The sequence below is a fragment of the Panthera uncia genome (assembly GCF_023721935.1).
Source record: "Panthera uncia isolate 11264 chromosome A3 unlocalized genomic scaffold, Puncia_PCG_1.0 HiC_scaffold_12, whole genome shotgun sequence".
Lineage (NCBI taxonomy): Eukaryota > Metazoa > Chordata > Mammalia > Carnivora > Felidae > Panthera > Panthera uncia.
Window position 1 is genome coordinate 9,634,356 of NW_026057579.1, and position 23,505 is coordinate 9,657,860.

Genomic DNA, 23,505 nt, shown 5'->3' on the forward strand with positions numbered 1-23,505 from the left:
ATCATTGCTACTTGGGTGTCTTTGCTTATAGGCATATTCTGTGGATAGGAAAAGGAAATATATGCACGTACATATACACACATAATCTGTACGTATGCATATACGTATATATGCACATTTACACTTACATACACACATGTATGTATTCATTTTTATAAAGCTTCAGTCCATATCAATACCTTCAGTGTAGTCTATCCCATAGGATTCACCTTGCTTTCCCCCTTTCATTATTTGTATGACCCTTCTTCCACATTGAGAACCCTGGCTCTCAATAATATCAACACATTTACTCATCTATCATTCAGCTAAAATATGTTTATATATTTACTCATATATAAATACACTTATATACTATAGAAATATATATAGATTAATGATATATATCAATATTATATACATCTATAATACAATCTATAATACATCTAAAATAGATTCAGAATTGCTTTGCCCATACCTCTACAAAAACAAGCCTACTAAAAAGGCTTCAGGATTTGTTTGCTGTTCTCCCCCTACCCTGACAAAGATTGAGAAATGTTTATAGTCTGATTCTATGTTTGTAAAGTACTTGGATTAGTTGGCTCTTTTTTCCTCTTCAGTGCGGTTATGTTATTCATTTAAATACTTTTATAATCATTTATTTGGTTTGCTTTTAGTTTTAGAAACCCCTTCCCAACTTTAATTTTTTGATCATGTGAAACATGTTTTCAAGAGTCAACACTATATAAAATGGTATAGTGAGAAAAGCATCACTCCATTCTGTATTCCTTTTGCCTTATTCCCCACGCACCCCCCTTTCAGGGAACTATTGTTTTCTCTTTAGCCTTTCGGAGCTTCTTTTTGGACACATAAGTGGATACACGCACGTTTTCTTATTTCTCCCCGTCACTCGAAAGGTAGCATACTACAGATGCTCTTCTGCAGTTTGATTTATTCATGTAAGAATATCTCTTGGGGATTACTCCCTATCAGTTCATAGAGGTCTTTCTTTTCTCCATTTACAGCAACGAATTACCCCATTATGAGTATTTATCATAGTTTATTTAACTCATCACCGATGCCCAGATAGCTCGTTTCTAATATTTTGCAACTGCAAATAATGCTGCAGTGAATAACCTTGTGCAATTTGTGTGTGTGTGTATTATTGGAGTTGTGCCTTCAGAATTATTGCCCAGAAGTGTGATTGGCAGGTCAAAGTGTAAATGCGGATGAAGTTTGTTGGACAATGCCAAATTCCTCTCCATGGGGGCTGTACCATTTTGCATTTTCAGTGAGAAAGCAGTGTGTGAGTGCCTGTTTTCCCCCATGTCCTTGCCAACACGATGTAATCATAAGCTTTTGAATTTTTGCCAAACTGATGGGTGAGAAATGGTGTCTTAATGTTATTTTGAGTTTCTCTTATTACGAGTGAAACTGAACATTTTCTCGCATGTTTAGGGTCCATTTTTATGATGCCTTTGTCGCAAATTGTGGACATCTTTTGCCCATTTATTCATCGGATTTAAAGATTTTTAAAGTTGTGTATTTGGAAGACATAGCTTTTAATACAATTTACACTAATGGAAGGCAGAATCCCAAAGTACCTGCTGTGGATAAGCTATGGTTTCTGCCCTCCACGAATTCACAGTGTGTAAAATGAACACTATCACAGTGGATATGAGCAGAAACTCTGGACCCAGATTGCCTAGACTTCTTCAAAGGCCAGTTCTGACACTTAGGCACATTTTAAGCCTCTTGGAACTTTAGTTTTTTCTAACTGTAAGATGAGAATATTCAGAGCATATACCTCTCAGGATTAAGGATGAAATGACTTAACACATGATAAGTACTTTGAAGGGTGGCTGGAACAGTAAACATTTCATAAATGTTAGCTATTTAGCAGTCAAGAAAATGCTCTGAAACCCACTCATCTGAGCCCATAAGAATTTTGTTTTAAATAGTTATAAAAAATGAGGACCTGGAGGTTTTGAAACATTAGGTGAATCAGTGGTAGAACCTGAGTTTTTTAAAAGTAATCTCTACACCCAGCATAGGGCTTGAAGTCAAGATATTGAAATCAAGAGTCATATGTTCCACCACGGAGCCAGTCAGGCACCCCTGAATAAGACAGATCTTTGAGCCCCTGGAGCTCACTTTCTTATACTGGAGGGGTCTGTGGGCTGTAGGAAGGAAAAAAAACAAAAAACAAAAAAAACCTAAGTAAACTAATTTTGTCTGTCTTGTTGATTACTCGTCATTCAGCACACACAACAGTGTTAGAACTCATTTGTTAAATGAAAAAAATGAGGAATAAATGACTGAGTAGTGAAAAACGCAGCTCGATACGTAGTTAGGGCCCAAATCATGAAAGGCCTTGCCAACTATTCTGAAGAGTTTGGACTTTATCCTGAGCAGAGAAATCACATCACCGAACTTGCATGGAAGAAAACTTAAGCCAGTGGCTGCGTGGAGGACCCACAGCAGAAGGGCCCCCAGCAACAAGCCACCTCGGTGTAGTGGGAAAGAAATGATGAGTGCGGAATCAAGAGGGAGTCTGAGGGGATGGAGAGGAGAACTGGACAGAGATTTAGAAGTCAAGACTGACTTTACACACGCTTGGTGTAGAAGGAGGGTGGGGGAGGGACAAGTCTGCAGTAACACTGAGGTTTCACTGTGATGAGAAACTGAAGAGGGATAGCTGACTGGGGAAAACAAAGAATGGATTTTCCAACACACACAGATATGAGGCGACCGTGGGACAATGCTCAGTCTCTTGACTGTACTTGCATTTAGCTTCTCGACACTCCTTGAACTTGGGAGCTGTGTGGGCCTGTTCGGGGCACTGTAGTAGCAGTCTATGACATTAATATAGTGTCTGACCCTGGAAAGGATACCAGTTAGGTCGATTGACTAGGAGGAGTGCAGCCTTAACTCCCTGGGGGTTCCTGATGGGGGTGCACCCAGTAGTAAGTTCACTGCTGACTCTAACGGAAAGTTTATTCTTTGACTGCAAAAATACTCCCTTTTGCATCTTTTTTCATGCCCAAGATGATACCTTGCAGAAAGCAGATTGTTGGCAATACTAGATAGATGCCGCATAGGGAGATTATGAAAGGAAATCCATCATCAGGCCAGGCTTATGGCTTGAGCTTAGGCTGCCCCAGGGGCACTGAACCAGGATGCAGGGAGTTAGGAAGTCCAGGAGGAGCTTCAAGTCCCTTTCCATAAAGACAGAGAACAGATGAATAAACAGACAGCCCAATGAAAACTCCTCTAAAATGGCACCCTGAAGCTTTCGTGACACCAGTGCTTTCCAAGAGATTGTGCAGGAGGTAAGGCCGTGATATTTAGACTTTTGAGAAGACGTGGACAAGACAGCAATTCAGATACCTGGACGCCTGTCTTTACCAAGGAAAAGGAGTTTTTAATACATTGGTGATGTAGTAGAAATCCAAAAGAAAAGAGACTGTGTTTCACAGAAGCTTCCACGGACTGGTGTTTATTTTAAAAAGTGACCTGCACTTTCTGCAGGATATCACTGGATCCTCACAAGGAGGTTTCATCATAGTTAGGAAAGGACCTACTACAATTCATTTGCTGATGACAGTGCTTTCTGGCTTGTCCCTGCAAGGTACTAGGGGCAAGAAAAGGTATGCAGTCAAGAAGATAGGGGGGAGGGTCTCATAAGCAGATGGGAGCTATTGCATATAAACCATAGGATGGTCTCTGGAGGGGAAGCAACATTAGAGACTTGGGCGAGGAAAGATCAAGAGGAAAAGCAGGGCAGAGCAATAGCTTAGGAGGAAGGCAGGTAGGGTGGTATCTCCCACAGAAGGTGGCGGATAAAAAAGAAAGAAAGGCGTGCGAAAGCAACCGCACGTGCAGGGCACGAGTTAAGGATTATGAAGAAGAGCTGTAAAAAGAATTGGGTTACTGAACTGGGAAGGAGGGACTTGGTTCTCTGGAGATCCCTTCTGCGTTCACACAGACCAGCCCAGCGCTAAGGGGGTGTGGTACTGAGCTCGCAGCGGTGCGGATGCCAGGTGACCGCGCTGGGGGCGCCGCCCAATCCCATCCAGTAGCGGGAGGCCAGGAAAGCCTAGGGACAGGCTGACAGTCGGGCAGGGAGGCTGGCAGGGCGGAGGCGGAGCGAAGGCGCCGATGGGCGGGACGGGGGAGGGCGTGGGGAGGACAAGGAGGCGCTGGCTACTGGCGGCGCTAGGACCCGCCAGCGTCCCGCCGGCTCCCGGGAGGTTGATAAAGCGGCGGCGGCGTTTGACGTCAGTGGGGAGTTAATTTTAAATCGGTACAAGATGGCGGAGGGGGACGAGGCAGCGCGGAGGCAGCAGCCGCACCAGGGGCTGCGACGCCGGCGGCGGACCAGCGACCCAAACACCGGGGTTAACCACGTCTCGTCCACGACCTTCCTAGGTACGCGCCGGCGGGGCGGAGGCCGCAGGGTCCCGGTGGGGAGAGGGCTCGGGCCGCTCGGACCCGCGGGCACCGGCCGCAGGCGGCGGGGTCGTCGTCCGCGGCTGGCTCAGCTCTCTTCCCGCCGTCGCGTCTGGCGGCCGCGGGGCCTAACCCCCGCCGCGCCCCGAGCTCCCGCGGCGCGCGGCCTGAAAGGGCGGCCCTCGGGCCGCGGCTCCCGCAGCTGTCGGGTGAACGGGCGGCGCGCGCGTCTGCGCCCGGGCGGCCCGGCCCCCTGCCCGCCCGCCGCGTGGCTGCCGCCGCGTCCGCCCCGACCTGAGGGGGCGGCCTTGAGCCGGGGCCGCAGACCGGGGGCGCGGGGAAGTCGGCGGCGCAGCGGCTGGGTGCTGGAGAGCCCCGGACGCGGCAGGGCGATCTGTCTGCCGGCGGGCACTCGCTGCCCTCTGTCTCAGAGAGGGAGGACGGAGTGGCTAGGGCTTTATGGGCTCCACGGAGGAGGAGGACGCGGAGCGCGTGGGGGGAGCAGACACCTCGCTGCCAGGTCGGAAAGCTCTCCAGACACCCTTCCAGGAGGGAACCGCAGTCCGCAGGCCAGGGCTGTGCCCCGGGGCTCGCGTTCCGGGGCTCCTCGGCCCCCGAACCCACTCCCGCCGGTTGCGCGTGGCTAGGATGCAAGTCCAGATTTAGTTGTTAAACTAGGCTGGTGAGCCGTTTACTAGTCACCCAGACGGTAGTGAGGCCCGATCAGACTGAAAGGTCTGTGGTGTGAAGTCACCTGATCCTTCGCTCCCCGGTTTTGCTGAATGTGAGCTCCTACTGTACGTGTACCAGGAGCGCCCCTGCCCCCTCCAAGACGCATTTGCTTTGGCAGCGGAGTGTTGTGTGTCCCTCTCCTAACACCCCTATTTTTAGGAGTTCAGCATTTGATCTTTTGCTGTGGTGTGAACCGAACGCATGAAATCCTGATTGAGAATTTTGATAGTACTTAAAGGCATGAAGTTTTTCAAATGCTTATAAACAGTAAAAGCTTACGGTTAGGGAAGTATGGCTGGGGCATAGAGAAGATTTTATAAACTACACTAAACGTGAACTTGTGTTCTTCAGATTCCTCTTTCCACAATCTGATAATGGTTTAGTGAGATGAGATGTAAAACATTTTGATAAGATGTTATCCGTGAAGACACTTCAAGAGAAAAGTTTATGTGAACTATGTATTTCATCATTCATAGTAACCCTTGGACATGGTGACCATATGTCAGAGGCGACGATAAACTTTAGAGTTTTGATACGGGATAAAGAACAGGAAATAAAGTTTATTTTATTATTGCCTGCCAAAGAAAGCACTTGACAGAACTGTTTACATAGAAAAACCAAAATACAACCAGAGAAGAGGGGTTTTGCTTTAGATCTCTTCTAGTTGGAATTCTCAAATAATTAGTTTTGGAATGCTGATGGATTGATTAATTTAGATCTTTTGGACCCTAGGGGTCTGTAGTGTGTGTGTGTGTGTGTGTGTGTGTGTGTGTGTGTGTAAGCTCTTGTGCTTTATATATATATATTTTTAAGGTGACCGTTTTCGATGTTGTTTCAGAGTGTTTTACGTACTTGCCTTATTAGGAGAAGCAAAACTTTATGACTTAGTCATGGTGATGAACATTGTTTTTATTTTGTGGTACATTGGAAAGAGATGTGATTCTTAAGAGTTGATAAATAGGGCTCACTATTTATTAAATGTTCTGTCTGCTACTCAGAGGTGTTTGTGTGCTTTTTCCCCCCTACTCTGGAGGTAGCCCTTCACTTGGTAACGATACCTATCAAATGACTGCCTAAAACCTGCTAATTTGCTCTGAAGTCTCTCAATACTACATTAAAATCCAAATAAAACTTCTTAAGATTTGTGTTTAAAGTCCTTGCAGACAGGCTGTGAATGAGTAGGGACTCATCTATTTTTGACTTTGTAGAAGCAACTCTTTGTCTCCCTCTGCTTTCTGAATAAGTAAAGTTGAAGAACTGAGTTGGGGTGAGTCAGGTGCCACTCCAGTAGTTCAATCTTACGAAGGTGCTTTGTGTCTCTTAAGAGAAATGCTTACTCTCTTTAGGAATGTACGATCTTTATAAAGTACTTATGTACTCTTGTATTTTAATGGCTTTGTGGGGTGATAGGAATCTGTGGATGTGATTAAATCTCCTTAGTAAGGTGTTTCAGAATTCCTGGAAATTCTTTATTTGGTGAAGAAAGATCTGCCTTACAGTTAAGAGTTAATTATTATAGGGAAAATAAACTGTGAGTTAAAATGAGATTCTGGCCTTAAGTCAAGTGTGTCCATTTGGGATTCGATTTTAGTTTGCCACTATGTTTTAACTTTAGGATAAAATTTTTGAATATTCACAAGTGAAAGTAACTTTCTTGAAATTGTTAGACCTTTTCCAAAATTGTGCTTTTTCCACTTGTCTAGTATTAAACAGTTGTTAAAAGTACCTGGAAAACTGTCACCTCGTTCCATGCTGGAGTTCAAGACATATTGTGAGAGGGATGCCTGGGTGGCTCAGTGGGTTAAGCGTCCCACTTCAGTTCAGGTCATGATCTCACGGTTCGTGGGTTCGAGCACCGCGTTGGGCTCTGTGCTGACAGCTCAGAGCCTGGAGCGTGCTTCGGATTCTGTGTCTCCTCCTTCTCCCTCTGCCCCTCTCCCGCTTGCACTGTGTCTCTCAAAAATGAATAAACATTAAAGAAAAATTTTTTTTAAATTGCGATACTTTTTAGCAAGATGCATTAAAAAATTGTTTATGCTCGTTTCAAATACTTGTTTGACATGATTGTGAGCAAAGCCTTTTGGCAGGCTCTCAACGTTAAGAGACAGAAATGTAAAGAATGGGAGTGGAAGTCAAACTTTTTTGTAACGGTGATTTATTGCTTTACAGAAGTTTTCTCTGGGGTGGCTACAGGGAAACCCCCTTTTTTCTTTAAAAAAATGTAATGGTATTCTGTGTAACCATTTTAGGGTTCTAAAATCCAGGTATGTTAACTTTCTTGGGCATTATTTAACTTAAGGAAGATAGATGTGAGTATTGAGTTGCTGAACTTGATCCCCCAATGAATTCATTACCCATGTTAAGTTTCTTCCTATCCTTTACTGTTCCCTATCACCTTTAGTACAGAAGAATGGTTGAGGGCTTTCTCTATAGCTTTAAAAGTGAGTAGTTGAAAAAACTCCACCAATCTGAAAATATGGTGGCAATAGGATAATCCTTGATATTTTATAAAGTGCTTTAAACATCTTGCTTTGATTTTTTTTTTTTTTTCTTTCTTAAAATCTGCCTTTGAGAGATCCCATTGGAGGGAGTGATTTTGACTTGTCTACAGTCACAGAAACTACTCAGAGGCACTCTTACCCCTGTAGACTTGGAGGAGAGTATGGGTCTTTCTTCCTTGAAAATTATCACAGGCATAATTAGAAATGCCAGGGTAAAACTGTTGAATGATGTCTGAAATCATACTAATGATTTTTTTTTTTTTAGTTTTATAGGCATTTAATAGCTTACCAGTTGATACAACAGGATTTTTTTAATATGCACAAAACATGAATAAATTTTGTTTTACGCAGTCTGAGAGCAACAACTCTTACTGTAAAACACAAGAGCAATATTATATACATTCCTTTACTGATTTTTTTTTAATTGTGTTAATATCTTCAGTTAACGTTTACAATCTGGGAACTGTTTTCTCCACTCACCACCACCTCTGCAACATTCATATGAAATCAGTGCTTGCTTTCATGTCAGTGTCAGATCAACTTCTAACTCGAAGATTTTGTGTTTGTTTCTGTCATCTTCATAGTGAGCCTTAGGGATGCCTGAAGGATAGGCAGGACAAAAAGCAGTTGTGACTTGTAAATCCAGCTTGCCCTTCCCCCACCCTACTGAAAACAAACAAACAAACAAACAAACAAAAAAACCCCAAAACCTTTTTCACCAATTTTGTGCATGTCTTTTCTCTACCAGGAGATTCTTTTTTGCATCATCTAGATTAATTAACACATTGGACTTATATACAGCTGGACAGAAAGTAACCATTTTAAGTGCCTTTTCCTTCAACAATTTTAACTTCAGTTGCTTAAGGATTGGGACAGTTAGTGAGTAACGATAGAGCAAGTCACTAAGTGGAGTAGGAGATTTTAAAGTAGAAAGGGAAAAGGTAGAAAGAAGAATTCATAGAAAGAAGTAGAATTCACGAAGTAGAACAACTTTGCTTATTAAGTACATTGAGAAGTACAAAATATTCAGAAGTGCAAAGCCAAGATAACTATTTTACAAATGAGTTTTCAAGTCATTGGTAATCCTATCTCTCTGTTTAGGTGTACATATATTTGCTAAACTTAGGTAGATTTTTGTAAAATGCGTATTTAAGTAGCCACCCTCACTATCTACTGTGGGATAAATGGCTGTAGGTAGGCGGTTTTATGGGCAGATGATATCTATTAGAAGGAAGTGTTAAGTCATGAAAGACTTATTTATACATTCTCTATTTTCCCAAGGAGATAGTGTACATTTTGATTAATTTGGGGTTTAGTTTTCTGACCAGTACAGGTAGGATCTAGGGGATGCCTGGGTAATGTACTATCTTAATAGAAATTATTCATACAAATTATATTTCTGTGACTGGCATCAAAATAACCAGTAACTCTAGTAACTTGTTGGTGAACTATGTAACTTATGAAAGAGCTTATCAAGGATCTATAGTACATTTCATCTTTTTATTGCATAATACTCTGTGGGGGTAATGTTTCTTTAATTACAGAGAAGCAAGATAGTGCATTGGGAAAGAATGAGGAATCAAAAGCTGAGTGACATCACTTAAACTCTCTGAGCCTTGAAGCCCCGCACATATAGCAGTGATGATAATCCCATGATAGGGCTGTTGTGGGAACAAATGAGATGACAGGTACAAGTGTTCTGTAAATTGTAAAGCTGTCTGTGTTTAAGAGACAGTAATGTACATGTAAGAATGTGCCAATTCGACTATGCTGTTATATAGATGTGTATATTTGCAATCAGTCTCTTCTAATTTTTTTTCACTGCAGTGTGGACAAAGGTTTATTTTGAGCAAGGGTAGTGGGTACATTTTTAACTTTATCTGTAAAATGCTGATAATGTGTTCATGATTAGGGATATTGCAAGTATTAAATGTGATAAATGTGCTTAACCCACCGGCAAACATTCTGTTGATGGTAGTTATTACTATAATGTATAGTTATTTAAGATGAGACTCTGAACTAAAAGTTAAGTTTCACAATAGGTGACTTGAAAGACCTTTGTTAGTTTTTATAAGATAAAAATATACATGCATATTTCTCAGCCGTCTTCATTTTAATAAATTTGCACTTTAGAGAATCAGTTAATCATATGGCAAAACAGTCTTCTGAAATTGTTAATTTTTTTTAAGATTATTTATTTTTTAGAGGTAGAGACAGTGTGAGCAGGGGAGAGGCAGAGAGAGAGGGAGACACAGAACTCAAAGCAGGCTCCAGGAGCTAAGTTGTCATCACAGAGCCTGATGCGGGACTCGAACTCACAAACTGTTGAGATCATGACCTGAGCTGAAGTCGGGGGCTCAACCGACAGAGCCAGCCAGGTGCCCCTGAAATTGTTTATTTCAATTATAGGATTCAGTATGAAGTAATTTCTTAGTTAAGGTCATGGCAGTTTCCAAGTGGAGTGAATTGACTTTTCAGACAGTAAATGTGTAGAATCTAATGGGTCTGTTATGCCCAAGAGTGCCTCAAGAATAATTGACTTGATTATACAAATTGTGAATCCCAATAAATCTTTTTTCCCCCTACATGTAATAATCATTTATAGTAGAGTCATGGATAGTGCTTAGGACATATTATTTTAACCAAAGACTTACTTTTGAATTCTATACACTTCTTACGATCATCAGAATGGATTTAGAATGGAGGCTTTAATTTAGAATGGAGGTTTTAATGCTAGCTCTATAATAACATTTTTTCCTTCCTGGGAGGTAATATCTGCCCTAGCAAACTTAAGCCAATTTACAGGTGTTTTGGGGTTTTTTTTTTTTTTTTTTGATTGTTAAATAGTCTGTGAAGGCACTTTAGAAACTTTAAAGCCTTCTATAAAGAAACTTTTTAAAGGGGGTGAAATTGGAATGCTAAATGAGCTACTCTTTCATATTTGAATGAATGGGTTCATGAGATATTAAAAGTTGGATTAAATTCACTTTTATCAGAATGGGAGGGAGTTGATTTTTTTGAAGTAAGTTGTAGAGAAACTTTGACACGAAATCACCCTTCTTCTGAGATTTTTTTTGAAGACCTTTGTTAATCACATCTTCAGAAATTGCTCTTTTCTTTTCATCAGCCCTTTAATTTTAAAAATAGATGTGTCAATATGAACTGTGGAGATTTTGTTTAGAGTTGAGAGACTTTTTATTGCAGGAGAATGGCTGTGGCCTTGGGTATTTATCAAATTCTGAAGTGTAGGCTAGAAGTTCTCAGAAAGGTTGAACAATGTTGTTGATGCCAAATGTCTTACAATTAGATACTAAGATAGAAATGTACTGCATTTAAATTACAGCTGAACTTGTGATTGGTCAGAGCTTTTAATCTAATACAAGTCGTGGATAATTTATACCTTGTAAAAGTTTTAATTTTTGTAAAATTTCAAAAGCAGTAAATCTTTATAGACTTTGGAAAATACAAATAAAATAAAAAAGAAGAAATAAAAATAATATCAACTAGTGGTAAGTGATATGGGAAACAAAGGCAAAAGAAAAAATTAAATTTCCTTGCTACTTATAGCCCATTGACAAGTCTTTGAGACAGGCATAGTGACCTTCCTCTAGGAACTCAGCTGCCTCAATGATGACACTTTGCTAAGGGCAAAAGGCAATATTAGCTTAACATTATCCCGATCTCTAGGGTCCTAGAGGATTCTGTAAGTCTACTTTAACATATAAAAACTCCTTAGGAAACTTCTTTTATCTCTACCCCCCAAATACATGTCAGCAATCATCCTCCAAGTATATGGCCCACTGATATACATCTCAAGGATCTGGTGACTAAGGTTTTATTAGACAGTAATAAATGAACTTTTCCTAACAGTAGCTAGCCCCCTTAAGGTCCTGGAAACCTTGTTTCCAAAATTCCTTAGAGACTTGCAGTGTCCCTAAACCCCCTCCCAACCTGAAGGTATGTAATCAGTCATCCATCACAACCCTAGTGCAGCTCTTTCTGCCCATGGAGCCGGTGCCATGCTTTAATAAAACCACCTTTTTGCACCGAAGAGGTCTTAAGATTCTTTGTTGGCCGTTGGCCCTGAACCCCAACATTTCTACATCAGTAAGTACTGCTAACATTTTAGTGTACATCTTTTAGTATATATCCTTTTTGAATGCATAATTTAATTTTTCCTAAATTGGGATCTTACTGTAATTTTGTAATTTGCTTTTTCTTTAAAAAAATATTTTTTTAATGTTTTATTTACTTTTGAGAGAGAGAGAGGCAGAGTACGAGTGGGGGAGGGGCAGAGAGAGAGGGAGACACAGAATCTGAAGCAGGCTCCAGGTTCTGAGCGGTCAGCACAGAGCCTGAAGCAGGGCTCGAACCCATGAGCTGTGAGATCATGACCTGAGCCGAAGTCGGACGCTTAACCGACTGAGCCACCCAGGTGCCCCTGTAATTCACTTTTTCATTCCATATTGTATTTCCTTGTGTGATTAAATAATCTTTACAACATGATTTTTAAAGTGGCATTAAAAATGGGGATTTTTTTTGTGAACAATGCTGGCAAAACATCTTTGTAGATAAATTTTGACCTTTAGGATATGGTTTTAAAAGTAGGTGGGTCAAACTACCTATACGTTTTCAAGATTGAAGACACATCAGCAAATCATTTGGAAAGGTTGTTCCCCTATATTCTGTGTTCATTTGGATTAGGTTTGTACTTGTTTACAAATACTTCTGTTCACACGTGGATGTTGTTATTTAAAAATGAATGCCAACACATAGGTAAAAATGAGGACCTTACTGTTGCATTTGCATTTCTTTGATTACAGTTGATCTTGAAATTTTAATATGGTAACTGAGTATGAACTCAGAACTTTTTATTAATTGCATTTTTATAATCTTGGACCATCTCAGTGTTACTATTTTGTAAAAGTCCTGTTGTGTATAAGAAATTCTTTTTCATATTTGCTTTTTAATTTTGTGGGGGAGGGGGTTGGCGAATAGTGGTTTTTTTTTAAAAAAAAAAAGGTTAAAATGGCTCCATATGAGTGCTTTTCTTAAATAAATCGGCAACTTTTCAATTTACTGATGCTCGTCTCTTCTGAATCTTTAGGTATGCTAGAGGGTTTTCTTTTCTTTCTCTCTCTTCCTCTCTCTCTCTTTTTTTTTTTTTTTTTAACTGTTTTGAATTCTTCCTGAGATACTGTTTGTTCCTGACTCATTAATGACAGAGTATGTGCATCTGCTTTGGTGCCCATAGTGTGATAGAAGTTCCTAGCTTAGGAGCTGCGTTCATATTGTCCCACCACCAAGCTTCAACTTCCTTAACTAAAAAAACCTACTTTGGAAGTTTTTAGATTAAAAGATAATGTCTTAAAAGCACTTGGCATGTATTGACCATACAAAGAAAGTTATCACCCCTTCAGGATGAAGAGAGCCTGAAAGGGCTGGGACTTGTTTTCTTTTGGGAGAAAAGAGGGGGAGTAGGGCAGGCTGATAGAAGACCATTTTTAGACAAAGAACTAGCTTTTTTTCCCTTGATGCTATCAGTTGACATATTGAACACCTACCTTTTGAAAGGGCTTTTCAGTTGTGTGTAATGAGTACCGGTGTGGAAAAGTGTAGAACAGATCCCTGTTCCAAGCTTTCATGTAGTTGGGAGATCAGATAGACCTTATGCATATTTGTGAGTAAAGTTTATCATTAAGTTTATAATTTCAGAAGTAGGAACCCCTGTGTGTGAGGGTGGGCTTTGTCAGGCCTTGAGGAATGAGTGGGTCCTAGGAGGCCGAGTGTAGGATATCCTACTTGTTTGAAGATAGCCAGTATTTGGTAAGTTTTTTTTTTTTTTACAAAATAGTTTAAGCACTTGTCTATTTCTAAGAATTTTTCTAAAAGGGATGTTTAAAAAGTATTTAAAAGCAATTAGATAGTGGTGGCTGAAAGATCAAATGGTGTCCGAGCATGTGTAATAAAAAAAGAATATGGGGCACCTGGGTGGCTCCGTTGGCTAAGTGTCTGGCTTTGGCTCAGGTCATGATCTCACAGTTCATGAGTTCAAGCCCTGCACTGGGCTCTGTGCTGACAGCTCAGAGCCTGGAGCCTGCTTCAGATTCTGTGTCTCCCTCTCTCTCTGCCCCTCCCCTGCTTGCACTCTGTCTCTCTCAAAAATAAATAAACATTAAAAAAGAGAGAATGTGGGCTGTTTTTATAGCCAAGTTGAGCAAAGAATTAACTAACTGTATAGTTCCTGGAAAAACTGTCTGAATAGCCCCAAATGTGACTTCTTAAAAACTATGGAGATATGTTTCCCTTACCCCTGTTTTTAAAAATTATTTATTTTTGTTTATTTTTTGAGAGTGCACAAGAGAACATGAACTGGGGAGAGGCAGAGAGAGAGAGAGGGAGAGAGAGAATCCCAAGCAGGCTCTGTGCTGACAGCAGAGATCCCAACGTGGGACTCGATCTCCTGAACTGTGAGATTCTGGTCCAAAATCAAGAGTCAGATGCTTAACCCACTGAGCCACCCAGGTGCCCCACCCTGCTATCCCTGTTTTTGAGCCATGTGTATTTATCTACCACAAGAAACTCTGACATGTACTCTAAAAGTTGCCAAACTAGAGAAAGGATGAAAGGAGAATATATTGAGAACCTCTGACTTTCTTATTCCTTTTGTTTTTTCAAATTAGCCACATTTATCTACTTAGAAGGATGTTTGTCTGTTTTGGCACTATTCCTTTCTTTTTACAGCTGTTCTCGTAGTAGGAATTTTGCCTGTATTGAGCCGAGTTTGGGATTTGAGTGTATACTTTTGTTTTTGTTTTTTGTTTGTTTTTTGGTTTTTTTTTTTAACTGCTCCTATAATGAGCCATGTGAGGTAGAGAGTTGTGACAAAATGGAATGTAGCATCTTATTTCCAGAGTCTTGGCAGATACCTATTTGAGATTTGTCATAAAAACCTTATTCTAAATTTAAGCTTGGGTCCCTGTGTATGTATTTTAATGACTCCTTTGCTAACTGGTTATCCCAAATTTCAGTCGCTTTTCTATGGATTTAATATCTTTTAACTTACTACTGAGTTAATTTTGGGACCAGATTAAACTGTTTGCCTGAGTTAAGGAAACCTACTCTGGTCTTGATGGATTCCTGATCCCTGTTAGAAAACCTTAGAGTAACTGTTTCAAAATTACTTTTGGAAATGGAAATTTAGTGCACCATAGTTTTTTAAAGACTTATAAGAAAAGAATATGTTCCTTATAAAAATATGGAATAATTTAGTGTTATCAGTTGCCTAGTTCAGAGAAGGATGTTGAAGAACTGGCTGGCTCTTGCATTCATTGCTTTCTATTTTTACTGTCACCTTCTGACTTCGGGCTTCTCACCTTGTACTCTGGCTCTTCTAGTTGCTTAATATCTGATTTCCCTGTTTTTTTAGGTTCTCATTATACTTCTTACTCACTCATCACTTTTGGTTTATCTCTGCAACACAGCTTTGATCCTATCACTCCTCTCCTTCCAAATTTTTCATGGCTCTCAGGATAATGCCCAGTATTCTTACCCTAAACTTTTAAGGTTAGCCTTAATCTGCTTTTCAGGGCTCAGAGAGATGCAACCTTCTCCAGGATGTCTTCATTGATACACTAGTTTAAATAATCGAACATGGCTCTTTCTTTATACTGTTCTTTGCACTTATTTTGTCAGAGCCTTGAGAGTGAGGACCATTATCAGCAAATTGTATTTCTCAAGTATCGAGTATAATGCCTTGCTCTCTAATTACTACTAGCTTGAAGTGGGTAGGGTGGGGGACCTTTCTCACTTATTCATGACACACTGTGTACCATAAGAAACCATGAATTACACATTTATTTACATGTAACTGTATATGCATGTCTTACTGAAAATTGGAAAATAGTTTTATTGCATCTCATTTAAAAAAATTTAAAAAAAAAATTTTTTTTTTTTAATGTTTATTTATTTTTGAGACAGAGCATGAACGAGGGAGGGTCAGAGAGAGGGAGACACAGAATCTGAAACAGGCTCCAGGCTCTGAGCTGTCAGCACAGAGCCCGACGCGGGGCTTGAACTCACGGACCACAAGATCATGATCCGAGCCGAAGTCGGCCGCCCAACCTACTGAGCCACCCAGGCACCCCTAAAAAATTTTTTTTTAAAGTTTATTTATTTTGAGAGAGAGAGAGAGGAGAGTGCTGAAGGGGCAGAGACAGAGGGAAAGAGGGAGAGAGAATCACAAGCAGGCTCTGCACCATCAGTGTGGAACCCGATGCAGTGCTTGAACTCATGAACCAGGAGATCATGACCTGGGTCAAAATGGAGTCGGATGCTTAACCAACTCAGCCACCCAGGTCACCCTGCATCTCATCTTTTAAAAATCTGCAATTTAAAACTTGCCCTTCTAGAAAGCTTTTGAAGAAAAAAAATTGTTTCCCAAATGTTGGGGGATGGTATAAATGATTTGCTGACTGTATAAATGATTAAATTTTGACAAGGAAACTTTTGGGAAAAGGGAAAAATAGCTATATGCCAAGATTTGTTAATAAAGATGAGAAGTAAACCCTTCTTCCGTTTTTCTTTTTTTAAACAAACTACATTTTTGGTAACTTTTTTTTCAGCTTTCTAGAAATCTTGAGCACGTATTCAGCTCTGTGTTTATTCAACAAACATGCTCATTTGGCATAGTTGCAAGATGATGAATTTGACGAAGACCTGAGTGTGTATCCAGATTTGATTACTTAGGAAATACGTGTCCTTGCAAATTGCTTAATGTGAGCCTCAGTGTCCTCCTTTATACAAACAAGGAAACTCCTAGCTTACCCAACAAAGTGATTTTGAGGATTAAAGAGATATTATGTACTTATGAATCCAGAGTAGACACTCTTAAGTATTTTCCTCTGTTCTCCAGTAAAAGGTACACCTAAAATACTTAATTTGTACATTAAATTATTTCATAGAGTGGGGAAGTTATTAATAATGTTTTTACTTCTTTTCTCAGATATCTACTTCTTTCAGTTCTTTGCTCTAATAAATGTTTCCTCATTAGGGAAGCATTGCCTGGCCACTCTTGTACGAAGTAGCAACCCCTGTTTCCATTTCCCTTAACTTGCTTTATTTTTCTTGGTAGTACTTGACACCAGCTGATGTCATGTATTTGTTTTCTATTTCTTCATCTTTAGGATGTAATAAACTAAGGGCAGGATTTTTTTTTTTTTTTAATTTTGTTCACTAGTGAATCTTACAATTCTTAGAACCATATTGTAGGTGTTCAGTGAATATTTGTTGAAGGAGTAAAGACTTAATGCACTCCCACTTCTAATCCTTTAACCCCCTGCATTAGAATTACCTTGGTGGTTGTTAGTGGGGGTGCTAGTAACAAATGTAGATTTCTGGACCCTGCTCCTGATCAGCTTAATCAACTCTGGAGGTGAGATCCAAGAGTGTATTCCAAGGAAGCCACCCAGGTGGTTCTTAAGCTTCAGTGTACATGGGACTCATTGTTTTATGGTGTAGCCTTGGCTAATTAAATATTGGCAGTATAACTCAGACCCAGCTATAATTAAATTATGGACGGACTGACTGTACTGTAGCAGTGTTTTCCCCTGTTGATCTGTCAAGGGAGACTTGTTTTTCTGTAGTTTTGATTATTTTGGTTACTCTTATTATTTTTGTCCAGAACTCCAGTTTAATCTGGAACTTTAAGGATCTAGAAATTTCTTTCAAATATTAGATATATATAAGTCCACCTCTCCCAAACAAAATCAAACCCTTTAAGCCCACACATAATCTGTACTTGTCATTTTTTTTTTTTTTAATTTTTTTTTTCAACGTTTTTTATTTATTTTTGGGACAGAGAGAGACAGAGAATGAACGGGGGAGGGGCAGAGAGAGAGGGAGACACAGAATCGGAAACAGGCTCCAGGCTCCGAGCCATCGGCCCAGAGCCTGACGCGGGGCTCGAACTCACGGACCGCGAGATCGTGACCTGGCTGAAGTCGGAGGCTTAACCGACTGCGCCACCCAGGCGCCCCAGTACTTGTCATTTTTTACTCATGAGAACAGATGAACTGATATCAAGGATTTGTTTTAAGTGATAAACATTATTTAAAAATATGGGCTGTTTTTCAGTGTCCTTTCTGTGACTATACATCACTGGAAACAATGATTTTTATAAACATTATCCTGTAACATTGAAAGGCAGTTTGGTATAGAGGAAACAGCATGGGCTTAATTAAAGACCTAAATAGAAGTCTCAGTGCATATTACTTTTTACCTGTAGAATCTTGAATTTCTTTTTAAAAAACTTCTTTGTCCAGGGGCCACCTCGGTGGCTCAGTTGTCCAACTCTTGATCTCAGCTCAGGTCTTGATCTCAGGGTCGTGAGTTCATTTGACATTTTGGGTTTGAAGTTTATCTGTGTATACACACTTACATCATATTCGTTAATTTCAGTTTTTTCTGTTTCATCGATTATTTATCTATGAATATTTAGATTGCTTCAAAAACATTTTTTTTTTTTTTTTTTTTTGCAATTTCAAACAGTACTTCAGTGAACGAGAAACCTTGTTTTTCTCTTCCTGTGCACATGTGTAAGTATTCCTCTAGCATATAAATAACTTCCCAGCGTGGAGCCTACTCAAAAAAAAAAAAAAAAAAGCCCCCAAGCCCCAACTTCTTTGTCCACATTTCATCTCTCTGAAATGGGGATAATTGCTAAGTCTCAGGGTTGTTGAGAGGATTCCTGTCACAGTTCCTGGCCTAAAGTCATAGAGTCATTCGATAAGTATAAGTTCCTTTTTCTGTGGAAGTAAATTCTGAAGTAACTCAAAATACTTCATTGAAAACAGTTATAACCTATTTCAAACTTATAAAAATGATAGACGGGTGCCTGGGTGGCTCAGTTGGTTGTGTGTCCAACTCTTGATTTCTGCTTAGGTCATGATCCCAGCATCATGGGATCTGTGCTAAGCCTGGAGCCTGCTTGAGATTCTCCCTCTGCCCCTTTCCCCCCACTTGCTGTCTTTCTCTCTTTCAAATAAATAAAGTTTTTAAAAATTATAGAAAAAATATTAAAGATGTCCAAGTGCTCATTGCATAGATCTAATGCATTGTATATGCCCTAATTGTTTTGAATCGTTTTTAAAAATGTTTTTAAATTTATTTTTGAGAGAGACAGAGCGTGAGCGGGGGAGAGGCAGAGAAAGAGGGAGACACAGAATCTAGAGCAGGCTCCAGGCTCTGAGCTGTCGGCACAGAGCCTGATGCGGGGCTTGAACCCACGAGCTGTGAGGTCATGACCTGAGCGGAAGTCAGACACCTAACTGACCCACCCAGGTGCCCCCATTTTTAGTTTTATTTATTTTTATTTAAACAAAAATCTTTTTTAAGTTTATTTATTTTGAGAGAGAGAAAGAGCATGAATGGAGTAGGGGCAGAAAGAGAATTACCAAGCAGGCTCCGTGCTGTCAGCACAGAGCTCTATGTGGGGCCCTGAGATCATGACCTGAGCTGAGATCTAGAGTTTGATGCTTGGGGCACCTGGGTGGCTTGGTCTGTTAAGCAGCCTTCCTTCGTTTCTTCCTTCCCTCCACAGACACACACTTATCTTGAAGTCGGTATACATGTTTCCTGTTTTTTTAATAGTCCTATAACATATATGTATTTTTAAAATAAACAATATACAATACTGTGCTGTATTTAAAAATTTTTAGTAAGTGGCTTAAAGTATGTACTTGTGGTTTGATTTGTTTTTTTATTTGACATTGGTTTTGAAGTTTATCCATGTATACACACTTAAATCTTATTAACTTCAGTTTTCTATTTCATGGTTTATTTATCTATGAATATTTAGATTGTTTCAAAATTTTTTTTTTGCAATTTCAAACAGTACTTCAGTGAACAATAAACCTTGTTTTTCTCTTCCTGTGCATATGTGTAAGAATTCCTCTAGCATATAAATAACTTCGGTAAACATTTTTTTCAGTATTTCGTACTCTAATCTTTAACAACTGAGACCACAGAACAAAAGTGTATATCGCCCCCCCCCCCCCCCCCCAAAAAAAAAAAGTACATAAGAACAGATGTGAGACCGTTGGGGGTGTCTTGGGTGAGATTTTCCACAAGACTTAATTTTGGAAGAAAATTGAGAAAAACCTTAGGACTTTAGGTTGCAGAACCTAAACAGAATTTTTCTGAATTTCTACGTTGTTGCTTAGAGTCCCCTGAGCCATTATTTATTCTAGCATGTCTTAACTAGCTAACAAGATTGACTTAATAAACTGCAGCCTCATTTAAAATATCTAATTTAAATTAACTTCAGTTGAAAAGTGTTTTTCTGATCTCAAAATACACTTATATTTAAGTGCTTAATATTTGGTTATAAGCTTTGGGAAAAAAACCTCACATTTATATGTTTGTAGTCTGTTTTACATTTTTCTTAATCTAGATGAGTTCATAAAAACATTTTTATGCCTCAGTATTCTTTAAATGGGAACAACAAAAATTCTGTGACATCAGTACTGGTTACTGTGGAAACAGTAGTTTTCAAGTGAAAAATAATATGTGAATCTTCTAAGAAAACAACTTTTGTTTCTCTCCTGATTTGACAGTAATTAAGGAAGGAGATGAATTACATTAGATACACTTTAAAAGCATTTTTAGCAAAATGATTAGCAAAACAGGCAGAGCTGGTGTGGGAAAGTATCTGATACCTGAAATTGTTAATAGATCTTCTGGAATCTTTGAAGTTTTTATTTTTGCAATTTGCATTCTGGTTCCCATTTTACATGACAGAAGTTTAATAACTTTGTGAGTTCTTAATAACGCTATTTTACGGGAGCAAATAGTTAAAACGTTTTCTTGTAGGACCTGACTGGTTAATAGCTGCTTCTCTTTTTCAAAAAAACTATATTAGGGGCGCCTGGGTGGCTCAGTTGGCTAAGTGTCCGACTTCGGCTCAGGTCATGATCTTCTGGTTTGTGGGTTCAAACCCCGCATCGGGCTCTGTGCTGACAGCTCAGAGCGTGGAGCCTGTTCCGGATTCTGTCTCCCTTTCTATCTGCCCCTTCCCTGCTCACGCTCCGTCTCTGTATCTCTCAAAAATAAATAAACATTAAAAAAAAAAAAACTATATTAATGAAGTCCAAGTTTGTGTCAGTAATCTTATTCTGGGCTGCCTCTGTCTGGGGGAGAGGGAGGGAAGCCCAGCACTGTTTTAAAAAGCTCACCCAAGCTTTAAGAGACTCTTAAAAACTGAGAACAAACTGAGGGCTGATGGGGGGTGGAAGGGAGGGGGGGTGGGTGATGGGTATTGAGGAGGGCACCTTTTGGGATGAGCACTGGGTGTTGTATGGAAACCAATTTGACAATAAATTTCTAAAAAATAAAATAAATAAATAAATAGCTCACCCAGGTGACTGATGATGGCTCCAGACCAATAATTTTCAACCCCAGCTATATATCATGTCAGCATATTAAAACATTTTCTGCACTTGCATTTTTAAAGTAGGGATATCTACGTTCACTGCCTTATTTCCCTGTTTCTCGAACCCTCAGTGGCTAGGCTGGAGGTTAGTTACATCAGAATAATAGCAGTCTCCCAGGAAGAATACAGGATTATAGTTTGGCTTGAAAATTTATCTCCTTCTGTGAAAACTTTAACATAGGTAGAAACTACAAAATAAAATTAGTTTACATATTAACACCTGTAAAATACGGTGATCCTTGGTATTTCATTAGGTTCTGAGACCAGCAGTATTGGTATCACTTTGGAGTTAGAAATATGCGGTTTCAGGCTCCACTCCAGATTTACTGAATCAGAATTTGCATTTTAACAAGATCCTGAAGTGATTCATATGCATGTTAAAGTTTGAGAAGCCCTGCTGGAGAGGAAAAACACTAATAAGACCTGGCCCAGTTCTCCCTGCAAACAGAAGTCTAGTCCTGTGTTTTCCTTACCTGTAAAATGAGTGAATTTGGCTGCCTAATCTCTAAAACCCCTGTGAGTGATATATTAGATGAAATGTTAGGTAGTGAGGCTAATTTTTAGCCATAGGTACTAGAACTTGAATGTCCTCATGTATCTTCTAGACATGTATTCTAGAAAGCATATGTATAATCTGTTGATGCTTAAAATACTTGTAGGATTAAAAAAAAAAAAAAAGCCCTTCCTTCCTCCCCAGTATGAACAGCTGTCTTGAGTTCTTTAAGAAAATAACTATTAGTAATTTCCTAATACCTTTTTGTTTTCTTTTTTTTATTTTGAATTTTATTTTATTTTTCTTTCAATATATGAAGTTTATTGTCAAATTGGTTTCCATACAACACCCAGTGCTCATCCCAAAAGGTGCCCTCCTCAATACCCATATACCTTTTTGTTTTCTAACCAAAATATTTTGGCATGATGAGGTAGTGGATTCACAGGAATTCATTTATAGAGGAGTATGTTTTTCACCATTGGAGACAATCAAAATTATATTTTCCAGCTCCCGAATTCAGGTCAAGAGAAAAAATTTTAAATTGAATTTGAGCAATGTCAGAATTATTGGACAGCTCTAATTTTTTTTATTTTTTATTAAATTTTTTTTTTTTTTACATTTATTTATTTTTGAGAGAGAGGGAGAGACAGAGAACCAATGGGGCAGGGGCAGAGAGAGAGGGAGACACAGAATCCGAAGTAGTCTCCAGGCTCTGAGCTGTTGGCACAGAGCCTGACCTGGGGCTCGAACTCACAAACCATGAGATCATGACCTGAGTGGAAGTCGGCTGCTTAACCGACTGAGCCACCCAGGCACCCCTGGACAGCTCTAATTTTTCATCACATTGGAGTATAACCTTCATGGGCAATATTCCTTGATGGGGACAATACTAATTAGAGTATTTTTGTTCTGGAAAATGATTAATAAGTTGGTTGTATTGCTTTATCCTCTCATTTAATAAATGAAAGTGCTAAGGGGAATAGGCTGCATGTGATTTTTTTTCAAAATCTGCCCTACTGAAATTATTTACATAAAATTCACTGAGTTTTGAGTACCTTTTGATGAGTTTCGATGAATGCATAGTTTTGTAACCACCATCACTGCCACCACAATCATGATACAGAACATTTCCATCATCTGAAAATGTTCCCTTGTACCCCATTATAGTTGTCTTAACTTGGGATGCTATAACAAATTAGCATAGACTGGGCAGCTTAAGCAGACATTTATTTTTCAGTTATGAAGGCTGGGAAGCCCAAGATCAAGGTGCCAGCAAATTTGGTTTCAGTCCTCTTTTCTGGTTTGCAGATGGCTGTCTTGTGTGTCCTCACAGGTGGAGAAAGAGGTTCTCTCTCTCAAGTCTCTTACTAATCCCGTACATGAGGGCTCTACCCCCGGGATCTTATTACCCCCCCCCCCCCCAACAGGCCCCACGTCCAAATACCATCACATTGGGGATTAGGGCTTCAACATATGAATCTGGGGGACCCACATTCAGTTTGTAGCAGTAGTCAGTTTCTCTTCCCCTACCGTCAGCTCTTGGTAGTTAGTGATCTGCTTTCTGTTACTGTAGTTTTACTTTTTCTAGAATTTCATGTATGTAGACTCAGACAGTATGGCATTTTGTGTGTGGCTCCCTTTACTTAGTATATAGCTTTTTAGATTTATAAGTGTTATTGTGTATTTCAGTAATTCATTTCTTTTCCTTTTTTTCTTTTCTTTCTTTTTTTTTTTTAAACATTTATTCACCTTTGAGAGACAGAGACAGAGCGTGAGCAGGGGAGGGACAGAGAGAGAGGGAGATACAGAATCAGAAGCAGGCTCCAGGCTCTGAGCTGTCAGGACAGCACCCAACACGGGGC

At 39.6% G+C, this 23,505-nt stretch overlaps 1 protein-coding gene across 2 annotated transcripts in view; it reads left to right on the forward strand.

The window, feature by feature from the left end:
• Positions 1–4,133: 4,133 nt before the first annotated feature.
• The window catches only part of ATL2 (atlastin GTPase 2), a 57,052-nt gene continuing 37,680 nt past the window's right edge, over positions 4,134–23,505 (forward strand). The window contains exon 1 of one of the 2 annotated variants that reach the window (XM_049652276.1): positions 4,134–4,407. In XM_049652276.1, the coding sequence (XP_049508233.1) occupies positions 4,290–4,407 (118 nt within the window). In that variant the 5' untranslated portion in view covers positions 4,134–4,289. The remainder of the gene's footprint in view (positions 4,408–23,505) is intronic. The other variant, XM_049652275.1, reaches the window with a different exon arrangement.